General features: G+C 41.3%; 1 protein-coding gene across 6 annotated transcripts in view; it reads right to left on the reverse strand.

The window, feature by feature from the left end:
* The window catches only part of LOC307029107 (dynein, cytoplasmic 1, intermediate chain 2a-like), a 20,396-nt gene extending 6,259 nt beyond the window's left edge, over positions 1-14,137 (reverse strand). The window contains exons 1-10 of one of the 6 annotated variants that reach the window (XM_079664735.1): positions 13,914-14,137; positions 11,880-11,997; positions 11,139-11,253; positions 9,883-9,970; positions 8,692-8,751; positions 8,221-8,339; positions 2,984-3,076; positions 2,649-2,808; positions 2,453-2,552; positions 1,479-1,604 (exon numbers count right to left, since the gene is read on the reverse strand). In XM_079664735.1, coding sequence (XP_079520861.1) covers positions 1,479-1,604; positions 2,453-2,552; positions 2,649-2,808; positions 2,984-3,076; positions 8,221-8,339; positions 8,692-8,751; positions 9,883-9,970; positions 11,139-11,253; positions 11,880-11,987 — 969 coding nt within the window. In that variant the 5' untranslated portion in view covers positions 11,988-11,997; positions 13,914-14,137. Of the gene's footprint in view, positions 1-1,478; positions 1,605-2,452; positions 2,553-2,648; positions 2,812-2,983; positions 3,077-8,220; positions 8,340-8,691; positions 8,752-9,882; positions 9,971-11,138; positions 11,254-11,879; positions 11,998-13,913 lie in introns of all 6 variants that reach the window. The other 5 variants (XM_079664733.1, XM_079664736.1, XM_079664734.1 and 2 more) reach the window with 5 other exon arrangements.
* Between the last annotated feature and the right edge of the window lie 76 nt (positions 14,138-14,213).

A 14,213-nucleotide genomic window follows, 5' to 3' on the forward strand; every position in this document is an offset into this window, starting at 1 on the left:
TAAGTGTCTGGAAGATATAACCACTGATAGGAAAATAGTTTCATATAGTACTCTGAAAGGAGCAGTATAACATAAATGATACCTCATTCTTGCCTAACCAACAAATATACTACTAATAATAATTAAATCCAGAATGCTTACATTGGTGCTAATGGCAACAGAGACTGGTATGGATGATACGTTATAGGATATTGTTCCCAGGAAAAGACTTATTACATGTTGTTGTGTTTTAGTGTATACTGACTTGTAACCCTATCTCTATCTCTGAGTAGTCTTAATATGCTGGTATTGACTATAGTCGGGATTTTAAAAACAATTAAATATTGATATCATCTTAATAATACACATGTGAAAATATGCTGAAAAATATTCTTTGCCTCTTTAAAAATATCTCTTTATTTCCATTTGTTCACTTTTTATAGTTTTGGTTACGGTTTAGAGAGGTGTGGGGATGAAAGATATAAGGTGCTTCATTTGTTCTGGTATTTAGGATTCCTTCAATGATACTAATGAGACACTAGCAGCTGAGTGTATGCACCCCCCCTGAAATGGCTTTTTCATTCAGAACAATGAATACTGCATTCATTTACTCAAAGAAGCACAAATAATCTACAGTGGAAGTACCTTGGTAGGGTTTTCCACTGAGCTAACTGACCACCATGCACACTTGTGTCCAATCAGGTTCTGGTTGCGGTGCATTGCTGTGTTTCATATCAGCAACAAGTTGGCATAATGAGAATATGGAAAACATCAAACTTCATCTCAAAGTCAGAGTAGTGTGTGTTCGCTCTTTCCCAAAACCTTTCATCACTCATGTCTCAGCCTTTACACTGCAAATAAAACAAACCTTGAGGCTGGATTATTATTAAACTTTTGATTTACACCTTGGCAAAACATTTTTTTTCTAACGGGACTTTTCTTGACAAAAAATGGTGACGCATGGGTTTGGGAATAGCTCGTTATGAGTGGATTTTAAGGCGCGGAAAAATGTGCCTTCACACTTCTGTTCAATTTTATTCATCTGAGCAATATGCCTTCATCTACATCCGCTGTGGCGGCGGCAACATGTGGTTCTACTCAACTTGTCTTGCTGAAGCAGCCTCGGGGCAGGCAGTATAATAAGGCTGGGCAGAGCGGTGGAGCTGCTCTCCCTCTCTCTGAACACAGAGCCCTTGTTTGGATGCACATGATAACCGGCCCTGCCCCACACACTTAATGCTGCTGCAGCACTGCTCAGATTCTCCTGCACCACAGGTCTTCTCCCGCGCCTCGTGAACATGTGTTTATGGATGAAAAGTGGTGGAGGTGGATGCCAGTATGGTGAACTCACAATGTGGATGAAGGTGGTGTGGGAGGAGGAGAGAAGGGGGGAGCAAACTGGGGATGGTTGGATGTGTTCCAAGTTTGTCAAGGAACGAGACCCCCGTGGGGAGAGAGGTTGGAGACAGAAAGCAGAGAGGCTTTTTTTCTTGGGGTACCTGACAGTGGAAGACGTACTCCGGTGTGGCCTTCTTGTACTTCATGTTCCACACTAAGGCGACGCCGTCTGGCTCGTGAGGAGCCTCCTCGTTGTTGTTGTATGAGGCAAGCAGCAGTTCAGGATACTGGTGACAGAGAAAGAAAGAAAAAGAAAAAATCAGCCTAAATGAATGTCGGAGGAGGCAGACGTGGCCCCCCAGGCTTGGCTCCTTGTGGGAAAGCCTCGCCTGCCCAGTGTGGAGCTTATGAATGCCTTTAAGAATGTGTAACCTTTCCTAAAGATGTATGGCTCGGTTGAATGTCCCAACCCGCCCTTAGGAACTTTGGTGAATTGTTATATGTTAGTTTTCTTCATAATTTTACCCAAAAGTTATTTTTCTGAAAACTAACAACTGTGACTAAAACAGAGCAACTAATTGAACATCTAAAACCCACTGAGCCACATATTAAAAACATGGGCGGATAATGACTCCAGCAAGCCAGATGTAAGCAAACCTTTAACCTCTGCCGCTTCTCGTGCTCGAGAGTTACAGTTTGAGAAATCTGAATTTCCGATCACGAGGGTATGGGTATCGCTCTGAGCTGGTAAACACCGTGAACAAAGAGCTGGTGTTCAATCACTGTCAGAAGCCATTGCAGAATCATGCATTAAATGACCTTAGACACCAGAGGAAACAAATCATTATGGCTCCCGACTGAGTGACAATGTGTGGGACATAACTTACTTCTCCTGGGGGACTTGTGGCCAAAAGTAAATGCTGTCAAACTCGAGACATGTAATCATAAAGCATTATGGCTGAGCACAGCTAAGTTGTTTCAACAGCCAATTAGCAACACGAATGAACATATCGCTTCTGTTTTAAAAACACGTTTAGGCAAATCCTTTTGACATTTGCACACAACTTACAAATGTTTTTTTAAGAAACAATTTAAACTCTTGGTTTATTTATAGAAAGTTGTCTTAAAAAGTGACCTGCAGGGACCAGTCCAGGCAGGTGACGACGCGATGTTTGGACCAGCGCTCATCCATGAACTTCCTGTTGAGGGACAGCTTTGTACCGGCCTGGATTTCACTGGGGAAAACAAAGCACCACAAATCAATAAAAACACTCATTCAGAAACCAATTACCGTGTTTTCTTAAGTACTTGTCTAGTTCTACAATTGTTACCCCTCCTTCTCCTCCAGGTCACGACCGCTGTAGTCGAAGAAGAGGTCCACATGCTCCGACAGAGCTCGCTCAATAATGCGAGTGCTCTGGTCAAAGAAATTCGCAAAATCTTCGGAGTGCAGGATCTGGAGTTTTTCCTCCTCTGTCAGCTCGTGGGGGGCTGCTGCACAGAGAGGTACAGACACACTGAACTTCTGATCACTGCCTTTAAGATGTGGCATGTGATGCACTGCTTCCCAGGAATAGAGACTTCAGTGCAACCACTATTATGAAAATCACTAGTAAAACTGAAGTGGCTAGATTACAAGTATGCAACATCAGTGGTGATGGAGTACCTTCCTCCTCCTCTTTCTGGTCCGGTTTCTCAGTCTGAGTCTCCACTGCTGCTTCGATTGGAGCACTTTCCTCCTCTTCTTCTTCTTCCTCAGCTGAGAAGAAAGATAACTATGTTAAACACTAGAACAATACAAAGACTTAAGTTGTATACAGTTTCTAGATTACTTCATTTTATTACCAATAATAGTAGTTTTTCAGAATACCAACAAATCTGAAACTCATAACTTTGAATTTTTCCTAATACATTACTCTTGTGTTGCATATTCACAATTAAAAACACACAACGTTACATTTTTCGAAGCTTTGTACATTCTTAGGGGTCTATTTTTGAAGGGGCCCAAGGAAAAATAATTGAGAATATTTTACACCTAAAAAGTAAAAATCCAATTTAAGTAACAACATTCTCGTGACAAGCGATCATGCCTCCATACAGACGTTTCACACCTTTTGCTCACCACGTCTCTCACATCAATTATTTTCCTTTTTCAATAAAAAGCTCCACCCGGTGATTATGGGCACGACCAAAGACTGATTTGGTATCTCTGCCTTGCATTTGTTTGGTTTGTCAGCACAATGTCTCCTTTCAAAAAAGGGACCTGCTCCTCTAAAGCAGGGAAGTTTGCTATTTGTGTTAAAGGGACACAGCGCAGCGGGTGTCTTGTTGTCAAAGGGACCCCTGTCTTTCCTAACTGTTAATGAGACTCTAGCCATTCAATAGAAAGTCTAGCTGTCAGTGTAGCTGTTTCCTCTGTGTCCCAGTGGCAGGTTGCCCCCTTCCAGGCCACAGGGCAGCGGGGCAGAGGGTGTGGAGCAGCTGCACGGCCCCGTCCCATTGGTCCGGCCAGATGACAGCATGGTGCAAAAGCAGATGGTGATGCCGGGATTGTCTTTGCTCTTCAGAGGTGGCATGGGGATGGCACAGAGGTTTTCCGCCTGGCTGCCTCGAGACAAGCTTCTCCCTGAACAGCAAGCCCGAGCAATTACCATCCTAGCAGGAGGTCCTGTAGCTCCCATTCAACCTCAGAGAATGTACAAGAAAATACAGGCCCGACCAGCTGGCAAACTGCACACCGGTTCTACCTCAAAGAAGATGAACACGCTTTTTCAAAACACATCTCTTAGAGATGGTATATAGCCTATGCTTTCAATGTAAAAAAAACAATAATAGCAGCAAAAGCAGGACAAAACAGATTCATTGAAAGAAGGGGAAATACTCGCCTGGTTCCTAGAAGCGTTTATCTTAGTATGAACCTTATAGTTAATCTGAGATGACAGCACCACATGCCAGAATTTCCTTCCTATGGAAATAATCTAAATGATAATGTCATCCGTCACTTTGTCCGTAAAGTGATTTATCCCCTTTCTCAGATGGAGGTTTAGGGGAAGAAGGTTATTGGGTACACTGATGAGTTTACAGAACCGGGTTGATGACACAAGCCATTTCAATGTACGGCCATACTCTGCAACCAACAGGAGAAGGTTAAAATCTTTCCTTTCAAGGGCCTCAATCAGGCTTAAAGGAAAACAGTAATCACTGTCTTTCAGCGAGTCCCGGCCGTGCTCGTCAGCCCTCTCCCTGGTGAGGCAGCCAGAGCAATCAACCTGCCAGGCATTAGGAGCGGATAGACAATCTGAAAATAAAGGGTATAATGCACCTGCCAGCCAAAATGGCCATTTGGAGAAAAGCTAGTGATCCTGGTGACCCCGCTGTGGATGTGTAGGGGGGTAGTAGGGTCGAAACGATGGTGGGGGGGGGGGGGGGGGGGTGTGGAGGAAGGGGGGTGGGGGGGGTCTGCATTTAACAGAATTCACCCGGATCACCGATGTCCCATACACTGACACCTCCTCTCAAAGCAGCCTCAATTATGGCTTTTGTTCCACTTAAGAAATAAAAAGCTTTTTTTCGGGAGCTGGACAGGAGGGGGGGGGGTTAATCACAGGTCTTAGTGAATGGACAATACATTAATGCAAATACAGCCAGTGATGTTCAAAGTATAAAACTAAACAACCTTTGCTCCCCGCTGCAGGTGTCTTCCACTTTCTATATGTCCCCACACAAAAAGGGTCTGACTTCAGCACGTGCAGCAGGGTTTTCTCTAAGCCTGCCTCTATAAAGACCAATAACTAACTACACAATACGAAACTCTACCAATACACCAAAAAAAATCCCAGACCCAGAGACTGTGATCAACCATTTTCCATTTGCCACACCAACATTTGGGGTTGTGTGTTGTAGTGTGGCAAAGGTCAAATTGCTGCAAGCCAAATAAATGTCAGATGTCCATCAATCTGATAACACTCAGTCGTCTGTGAAACAGGAGCATAGTGTTTTCAACTTCTTCAACATGGTTACACATGTCTAACACTGAGGTCTAAAGATCACACTCAGCACGACGGTAAGCAGAAGTCCTAAACTAGCACTATCTTCCTTTAAAAACAGAGTCTGTCACAGGCAATATAATACTCATAACATTGTTAATGAGAAAGAAAAATAAATTGGTTGTAAAGGTGCATATAATTCACTATAAACTCAAATAAATCAGATTTGTTCCAAATTGTCCATAAAAAATTCAAAGCTACTGTATGAAAGAGGGATACAATAAATTAGATTAATAGATTTAACAGTGGTAATAATCAAGTGCATAAAAGCCGACCACGATAACAAGTGGCACTTCAACCAAGAAGACCATTAAGGGCTTTTGTGATAAAAAGTTCTGACCTGCCTCTGAATTCAGAGTGATTAAAACAATCGTAATTAAATATTAGATTTATTAAGCTGCTCTACGTACTTATATTCCTGAAAAGCCTTTTTAAACGCCACACACACACACACACACACACACACACACACACACACACACACACACACACACACACACACACACACACACACACACACACACACACACACACACACACACACACACACACACACACACACACACACACACACACACACACACACACACACACACACACACACACACACACACACACACACACACACACACACACACACACCATAATTACAGCCTCTTGTTGAGGAGTGCATATTGATGCTGCATATTACCTACTAGTGCAGTCTGAGAATACTGCAGCGATGGCACAGATATTCACCAGCGTTATGGCTTGAATCAACACATTGTCTGTAGAGTACCTACAGACAGAATAGACTAATTCAAATTTAAAAAAGGAAACGATGCTGTTCAAAGGGAAAGGAGAAATTCATAGGCATCCGAGAGGGAAAGTAAACAAAGAATGCCAGGTTCATGACGCAACACTGTCCGCATTTATAACAAATCACACAACCCGATGATGCATTCTCTTTGACTGTTCAGGTTTTCTTTGTCTGGGTCAGTAGGGCATGTGATGTTAAAATCTTAAATCTGTTCCTCCCGTCTGCCGGTGTCGTGCACACACTGTGGGAAAACCCTCGGTGAGCATCAGCCGGGGCACGGCCGGCGCTCCCTCTAATGCCGCCGCCCGCTGACCTTGAGAGTGCCGCGCCGTTGCCTCCTTTTGACAACATGATAAATCGCTCAATCAGAGACCAGGCCTGACGCCACCCCACACATCAGAAATGCGCCGAGGGGAGCAAGCCGGGAAGGGGATGCCGTCTCATCGAGTGCCAGAAGTGATGGTGTGAAAATGCACAATGTCACTGAGTGTGTTTTGTTATGTGCCTGTTCGGTGAAGGGAGAAGACAGGGAAGCGAGGGAGTTGATGAAATGATTACATAGTGGCAGAGAGGAGGAAGGGGGCCTCGTGTTGAACAGCTGGCAGGAACCATCGTTGGTTAACACAGTTTTACAATGCCCAGCAGAGTCCAGAGTAAAGAGTGATGAGGAACAGAGAAATGCTCTTCCTCCATCCATAGCTCTGCTCATTGTTTGCCACAGAAGCACACCATGTCATCTTGCTTATGCTGCATGCCACCTGAGGATTTACTCGATGGACACAAGGGAAAAATGACTGACAATCAATGATGGGGATGCAACGATTTATCAATCGAACATTGGCCGATATTTCGCTGTCATTTGCCTCACACTAAATAGGGCGACATTCCATAATGTTTATCACATCAATTTTGCGACGGCTAAATGCTGGGTTGTTTTTTGTGGTTGGACTCTGATACCTGTTACCAGCTGCTGATTTGGAGAAGAATCTTGTGGCTTCATTCAACTCTGGCATGATGTAAGAGGGTAACAGTGGCCGTGCACAGGTGTGACGTTTTTATAAATACTAATAAAAGTAAAATATGATGTCCCTGTCTTGGGGAAATATCAGCAACAAGTAGGTCAGAATCTTCTGTAGGCAAAACCGAAGAGTTTCAAAGATAGCCCTTTTAATATTTCTAATCCCTTTTACATGTAATTACAGTATAAGTGTTTTATGTAAATACTGATTTTTTTTTTTTCCCTTATCGAGTAAGTAGTTGTAAAGCAGCCTCAAAACAGCTCTTAAATCAGTTAATTTTTAAGAAAACATATTTTTGATTTGAAAGTATAAATATAAAAGACAGTTTCAAAAATGTGTATGATTAAATGTGTGCTCATTTGAAAATTATAATTAAGATGTCTTTGTTCCCATTACACAAAGGGTAATACAAATAAAAAATAAAAACAAGATCTTGTGTCAGTTGGAGATTAAAGAATATATTGCTATGAAAGCTTAAAAAATGAAATAAAGATTTGAGTGTGCTTCCTGTCATTACATAAATCAACCAAGGATAAGCAGGGCACCCACAAGTATTGCATATTTGATGGAACATGTGTTCAACATGTGGTGTTAATAGCAGCCCAGATTTTCTCTTTTGCCAGCCGCATGAAAGCGCCAGCGCAGCAATTACATACATATCGACATGCTTCAGTGGCAATAAGCAGTCGTATGCGCAGCGCTTCATATCTTCCCCCTCAATCGCATTTCTCCTTCCTGTCACTGCTTTTCTCATCCTGCTCATTAATTATACCGGAGCGGAGTTGGTTGTGAGGTTCAGAGAGCAGCGCTTGTCTGAATTTAATCTCTCCTTCGACTTCTTATGTTTCCTGGGCCTCATTCTTCCTTTACTTTCATCTAAAATCAAACATTTTCCACTTATTGTTCACTTCCGGTTCCCACATACATCCCCCAAGACCCCTGTTATTAATTCTGCACAAAACAACGCTTTTGTAATTAAAGAAGCTGTACATTTAAATAGACCACTTCATCCACATCCATTGTAACAATATGTGAGAACCACCTTCTTTTTGCTGAGTCACGACAGGTGTCTGGGTCTCTTTAGTGTAGGACACAGTCTCACGTGGAGGGAAGTCCACTTGTGTGACTTTGGCCATTCCCAGTTTTGGAGTTCCTCGCCTAAAATCACAGAAAAACTCAAACTTTGCACAGCAAAACAAAAACCATACAAAGCATCTGCTATTATTGTTCTTATATTTTCTTGTACAACAGTTGTCACGTATTCTTAGCAAGTGGAAAAAAAGTAAGTAAGCAAATGAGTGTTTCATGGGATGGCATAGATTGCAGATTAGTGTTACAACCCGTGTGAATCAATTCAAAGGTTTTGTCTGAGCACTCTTGCGTGCAGACTTTGCCGACTTTTTTCCTGGCCTGCATTAACCAAATAATGACTTTGAAAGACAAAGTACTCATGCCATAGATTGAGAGAAGGGAAAATGACCAGGAAAGGAGAGAAGAGAGTGTCCAGTACCCCAGCTCAGAATCAGAGTGAAGTTGAAGAGTGGACGGGTCAGAGTCCCAGTGCAGAGTCCTGGTTAGTGTCACAGCAACAAGGCAGCATTAGTGAGAGAGACAAGCGGGCACACATGAGGAGAGGAAATAAAGTTAGCATCATGGCACACAACATGCTGATTGGATCCAAGGTAACTAAACACACTTGAAACTTTTTTGTTTTTCAGTTCAAAAATAAATCTGCCTGCACGAAGCTCAGATATGTAAGAATGTCTGCTTAAAATGCACGGACACACAGCCCCTCAGAGTGAGATGACACAGGGTGTAATGTGCAGCCTGCGGGGCTGATACAGCCTGAACTGTGTCACACCAAAGGCTCTGAGTGTGGTGCAGACAGAGAGTGAGGGAGAGAGAGAGAGAACCCTCAGGGAGAAAACATGACCTCCATGTGTGTGGAAATGAGTCAACACGTAGGGGGAACAGCTCCCTCGGCCTGATGGGACACTGGGGGAGCTTGAGTTTCAGCCCAGGGAAGGGGCTCTAATTAGGGGTTAAGAAGTCCCCCAGGCATCACAGCAGCCTGCTGTTTTATTGTTAATTTAGGATCGTCCTAATTCAACGGCACACAAATTAAATAAACATGCACTCAGTTGGTATAAACTCGTCATCATTCACTGTAATGGTATGAGACTTCCTAAAGGATTGTAGCTCAGTCGTGCTCAGCGGAATCAAGCTTTAAATATATTCATAGCCTTTGTCTGGAGTTGAAAGTGATGCAAAGCGAAAACAACTAATATGCTGTACAACACATCTGCAATGTATAAGCTGCTTGAGAGGCGGTGACAAGGACGCTGACATCACATTCTTGCTGGCATAAGCATAACTGAGCACATAAAGTAACACAAATATTTCTTTAAGATGACATATAAAGCTCAACAAAGCACCAAACATTAAAAAAATGTGCCTTAGGCGGAGATAAAGCAATTAATCCCTCATTAATAATGATGTTTGCATTGTTTCCACACTGGTAATGTACTGAACTAGAATGTGAGGAAAGAATGTTATTACTCAAACTGTTGCTGAGAAATGCGTCTGTGTGTGTGTGTGTGTGAGTGTGAGTGTGAGTGTGAGTGTGAGTGTGAGTGTGAGTGTGAGTGTGTGTGTGTGTGTGTGTGTGTGTGTGTGTGTGTGTGTGTGAGTGTGTGTGTACCTGGGTCCCACGGCTCCATCAGAGTCTTGGCTCCCTGCCTCACTCGGTGTGCCCGCCGATTTGGGAGTTGGCGAGATGGGAGGAGGGACTACATGGAGAGACAGACAATAATCATCTGTTACAGTACCAGGACACTAAGCTTTTCACAAGAGAGGACAAATACATTTATGCTGAATGTGTCAATCTTAATGTAGATCTCGACATCAGTGACCAAGAGCTGTATTTGAAATAAAAGCTTTAACAACACTATGATACCTAGTTTGCCTTTATTTAGGAATATTTAAAATTATACAATAATTTCGAAAAAGAGACATAAAACTCTGATGTTTGTCCGTCTCTGGTTCTAGTGTGTCTGCATCCTGTGAGACTCTTGAAGATTTTATTATGGATCTCTTCTGCCACCTGCTGTTAGCGACGAGTCAGTGCTCTAACAATCTCCCTCTGAATGAACTGAAAAAATATTTAGGAAGTATACACAGGTATATTATTTACAAGTAGTTGTGAGTAAGGTTGCAGTTATACATTAAATACATGTTTTCCCTTTTTTCCAATTGGTTAGTATGTGTCTTTATCACATTTCTGAGAACGAAAATCTTAACAATTCAACAAAAAATATTCCAATGAGACCTTGACACGTTATACTCTGTCCCTTGTGAACAGCATGAAAACAAGCACAACATATTCTGGTGTTGGACCCCAATTATGAAAAAGATAATAATTACTACTACCAATCAGACTATTATGGAAATTAATATTCCAGTAATATGCACGAGAACACTGATGTTGTAAACATGCAAGTGGCTGTGTAAAAAAAATCCCCCTAAAACAGAAAAATTGAATATAAGTTTGAAAGATAATTTAGTCAATGACTGTTTAAATATTTACATTTATCCCTTGGTTGTTTCTGAGCCTTTCAGTCTGGTCTTTAACAATTCAAACATAGGATTAGCTGTACTGAGGTCAGCTGACTGGCCAGTAAAGAACATTCCACTGTTTAGCTATAATATATCTGTTGTTATAAATCATAATCCTACTTACTGACATAGAATAATAAATGCAATAAATGTGAACACTCTCAAACCCCAGTCAAAGAGCCAAATAACGGTGTAGGCCCTTCCTATAAAATAATTGCAATGTCTGTGAGATATAATGGAAAATGAGGTACTGTAAATGATTTGTTTGTAAAAAAGGTATTAAAGATTATATATGAAACAGGATGTATGAGAGTACAATCCATCAAGTAATAGAATACATACCAGCAGGAGTATCTTGGGTTATGCCCATACTCTGTAGCATAGCCTCCGTCTCACGTCTTTTTTTCTCCAGGTCTGTATCATCCTGGTGATTTGCAGCATCTTTCAATTGGTCCGCCTGGAAACAGATCAAGGCATCAACCATTAATGCAATTCTCTAAATACCCACCTTACATTACAGATCACAAAGTGTGAATACCTTCAACTTGTTGATGTGTTCTAATTTCTAGCTCTGTGAGACTTGTGTACATTTTAAAAACCAACTACCTCACTAATTTGCATTGCAATTAAAAGGTACTGCCGGATTGTTATTGCAGATAATGTCCAAAAAAATGGAAAATGGCAAGTGCAGTAACACTTCAAATGCAGAATACACCCAAAGAATTGATGTAATGTAATACCTATGAACAAAGAACAACTTTGTGTATATGTAAATGTTTGTGCCAAAGATTTTACTTGTCAATAACCTTGTGTTGGAGGTGTAGATTGTTTCTACCTTTTCAAGACCATTAGGCAATGTGGAAAGGTTTTATAAAGCTTATCCCTATCCAAGACATTTATTTTGTTACAAAAAAAAATCACACAAATTAAGTGTAGCAGGTCATGAATTTGCTTTTGAATTGAAATGAGATGTTGCAGTGATCACACTGAGCCACTAAGGTTTTGTTGCGATTTATTCTAAATACTCATTTTTACATTTAATACCAGAGAACATTCGAAGAATTGACAAAATATTAAACATACCGCTTGCTTCTTGCGCTCCTCCTCCTTCCTTTTCTTCTCCTCTCTGATTTGAGCCAGGCGTTGCTTCTTCCTTTCAAGCTCTGCTTTCAGCTCACTTTTGTCAGACATGATGCCACGGCTGTGAACAAACAACATATTCTGGTTTGTCTTTGTGTTCCTGTCACGGAGGTGATCTCTGGGCTCATAGATCTCGGCCTCCGTTACGGGTTGTTTAGCTTTAGTGTTGTTGAAAAGTGTTCAAGAAATCTGAGAGCAGACATTTCACGAGCTCACAGAAACAGCCTGAGTGCGAGGAGAAGGTTTTAAGCTGGAACACAGGAAATCTGTAAGCAGCAATATATCTGAGTGCAAGCGTACAGTTTGAACAGAAGCAGAGCAAATCTAAGTGCAAGCAGGCACTATTTGAGTGCGAGGACAGGGTTTGTGGGAAAGAAATCAATAAAGTATGCTCTCACATTTAAATACCACGCTCTTGAATAAAGATAGGGAATAACCCCCATAATAACTGACATAACTATTAACTTGGACACGCTAGAATGTTATCATTAATATTTACATGAAAACATTCCTTTGACACTTATAACATTACTTTGCAAGGTAAGCACTACCACACACACACACAGAGATAGCAGGGTTGTCCGGCTGGACCGGCTCCGTTGGAGATCGCGGTCGTTTACGCTGACTTGTGAGAAATCATTCCATTTTCGATCTCTGTTCACATACTGAGAATTATAACAACATTAGCCAAGTAACAGTTTGCGCTTTAACTTACAACGACATGTGTGGTGGAATGTATATTTATTCACCCTGTACGTAAGTACAAATCTGAGGTACTTGTACTTAAGTAGCCTATTTAAATGGAATGCTACTCTATACTTCACAAGTATTGAGGTAAATATTGTACTTTTTACTGTATTTCAATTGTCTGACAGTTACTATTCAGATAACAATTTGTCATACATTTGTATGTCCAGTGAAAAACAATGTGTTTCCAGCTGTATTTTTTAAGATAAATAAACTATTTAAAACCCCCTTTTAAAGAGCTGGGAAAAAAGCATTATCAGAAAGCTCTTCAACTGTAATATATTGATGTAAACCATACACAAAAGGGCACAATACATGCTTTTAATACATTTAGCTGATAACACTTTTACGCTGTTGTATCAGTACTTTCACCTTAATCAAGCATCTCAATACTTTTCCAACCACCAGAACTGAAAAATAGTGGGTTCAGGAAACAAAATGCTTCCTATTATTAGTCCACCGTCTCCTGACAGATGATGCTCTCAGCTTCAGTACCACCTTGCACAGCAGTGGAGACAGCTAGCTAAAATACCTAACATAGCATGACCATCCAGGAGTGTTTTATGTCATCTCTGCAGCTCAGTAAGTCAAACATCCTTGTTTATTGGAGACAAACAGTCTCAGTTACATGTAACTCGGTTACAACCACAGTCCGTCTGGCTAGTCATTGTCAGCCAGCTAACAGAGAGCCCCACCCTTAGCATGGGGCTATCCTGTCCGCTTTAGTCACTTGTCTCTGACTTATATCGTAAGTTGTAAACGCGTTCAAACAACCACCTTGCTCCATTATGTTTTATTGAACGAATCCCATCGTAGTTTCATATAAGACACTGATTGTTAGAATCCAATCGGCCTGTACCGAAGCTAGCCTTCCTTGTTATGAATGGCTAAAAGGCTAGCTTAGCCATCTTTGTTGAACAAGGTTCAGTCAATTGAAATTAATATCACACATAGTTATGTCCTTTATTGCATTAAAATAAAACGTTTTCGGCTCACATAAAATGGGACTTGCACAATCTAACCCACTATTTGTGTTAAAAGATGCTTTAAAGTTAGCTTTATTTGTTAGCAGCTAGCTACATCATTGGACAGGTCCTCAGTGCTGTCATGCGCTTTCAACTGACCGCACAATGAACAGGCGAGTTGGGCTACAAAGGAAGCATTGAATACAAAATAAATACAAGCGTGTGATACACCAGCTAACATGAAATGTATGTGTATATTACAAACCTTTAATCAGGTTTTCTACCTGACACCAGATGCCAAAGAACGAGCCAAAACAAACGGGCTGCCAACAAACTACGGATGCTGGGAAGAGCCAAAAAGACGCACTTCGCTTTTACGTAGCTGTGTTGCTGGCATCCGAGGTCAAGGCAAAGAGGAATCATGTTTGTGAGCATAAAATGCCTCCTAATAAATCAAGCAGCAGGGTCTTAAACAGTTTAGAAACATATTTGGTGCGACACCCGGAAAACAATATTTACATGTTTGTTGTTTTCATCAGCTCTGCTTAACTTAAATTTAATGTAG

The sequence above is a fragment of the Notothenia rossii genome (assembly GCF_949606895.1).
Source record: "Notothenia rossii genome assembly, chromosome: 2".
NCBI lineage: Eukaryota > Metazoa > Chordata > Actinopteri > Perciformes > Nototheniidae > Notothenia > Notothenia rossii.